Source organism: Merops nubicus, unplaced genomic scaffold (assembly GCF_000691845.1).
Source record: "Merops nubicus isolate BGI_N331 unplaced genomic scaffold, ASM69184v1 scaffold44379, whole genome shotgun sequence".
Classification (NCBI taxonomy): Eukaryota; Metazoa; Chordata; class Aves; order Coraciiformes; family Meropidae; genus Merops; species Merops nubicus.
In genome coordinates this window covers 1-1,364 of record NW_008633891.1, presented here as the reverse complement: position 1 = coordinate 1,364, position 1,364 = coordinate 1, and the positions used below count along the sequence as shown (strand labels likewise).

Below are 1,364 nucleotides of genomic sequence, written 5' to 3'. Positions count from 1 at the left end.
AGCAGTGCTGCTCGGTGGAGCTGGCAGGCAGCAGGTCGTAGCGGCTGCTGTACATCACCACCCCAGGGGGGTAGTAGGCCATCTCCGGCTCGATGGCTGCTGCAGCAGGGCAAGAAGCAGTGACCGGCTGGACGGGCATCAAGGCGTGCAGGGCCTGCTCCTCCTGCTCGGGCTTGGTGGTGTCAGTGAAAGGGCGCATGGCGGTGAGGGAGGGTGAGGTGATCCTCCAGAGGAGGCTCTTCAGCGCCTTGCGAAACTCCCTGCGCATGAGGCAGTAGAGGATGGGATTGAGGCAGCTGTTGGAGTGTGCCAGACACACACTGATGGGGAAGAGGTACACTTGGGAGAGGAAGTACTCAGTACTGAAGTGCACCACGTTGAGTTTGATGAGGATGCCCCATGTTGTGAGTGCTTGGTTAGGCAGCCAGCACAAGAAGAAAGACAGTACCACGATGGACACTGACTTGGTCACCTTGGAGCGGCGCTTGGTGCTGGGGCCGCTGCAGGTGCTGCCAACGTGCTTGTCACTGATGAAGCGCACCAGGAGCAAGTAGCAGAGGCTGATAATGACCAGCGGCACCACAAAGCCCAGCAGCACCTTCTGGATGTGGTACAGACCCAGCCAGAACTGGGCGTTGCTGCCTCTGCCCTCAGGGAACTTGACGAGGCAGAGTACATCATCAAAGACAGTGGCAGTGGTGGAAAAAATGGCATGGGGCAGAGAAGCCAGGATAGCTGACAGCCAGATCAGTGCACAAAGCCACTTAGCGGAGCAGCAGCCACCCACTGGGTCACCTCGTCGCTGATTCTTCAAGGCTGAAGCCACAGAGCGGTATCGAGCAACACTCATGGCAGTGAGAAAGAAGACACTGGCATACATATTCATGGCTGTCACATACGAGACAATCTTACACATCGCTTTGCCGAAGAGCCAGTTGAAGTCCAGTGCGTTCTCCACTGCCCAGAACGGCAAGGTCAGCACAAACTGGAAGTCAGTCACTGCCAGGCTGGTCACGAAGAGGTTGATGGAGGACTTCCTCCAGCCTTGTTTGCTTTTCATCAGGTAGAGCACCAGCAGGTTGCCCACCAGCCCCAGGGCACACACCACGGAGTACACGAGGGAGATGACAATCCTCACCACGTCGGAGCTGTCCCCCTGCGTCCCGTCGGCTCTCTCCAGGTTGATGTTCTTGAAGAGCTGCAGGAAGGACACATTGCTCCTGTTGCCCATCTGGGCGCCCTCCAGGAAAGCCAGCGGCGCGTCCCAGGACTCCCAGTCCGCTCCCTGTTTCATGCCTGCGGCTGGCGAGCAGGCACCGCGCTCGCAGGGCTCACCCATCCCATGCTAGGAAGGGCGGTGGGTC

The 1,364-nt window shown here is 58.7% G+C and overlaps 1 protein-coding gene across 1 annotated transcript in view; it reads right to left on the bottom strand.

Moving 5' to 3' along the window:
* The window catches only part of LOC103780709 (relaxin-3 receptor 1-like), an 8,023-nt gene extending 6,792 nt beyond the window's left edge, over positions 1-1,231 (bottom strand). The window contains exon 1 of the mRNA XM_008948397.1: positions 4-1,231. Coding sequence (XP_008946645.1) covers positions 4-1,231 — 1,228 coding nt within the window. The remainder of the gene's footprint in view (positions 1-3) is intronic.
* Positions 1,232-1,364: the final 133 nt, after the last annotated feature.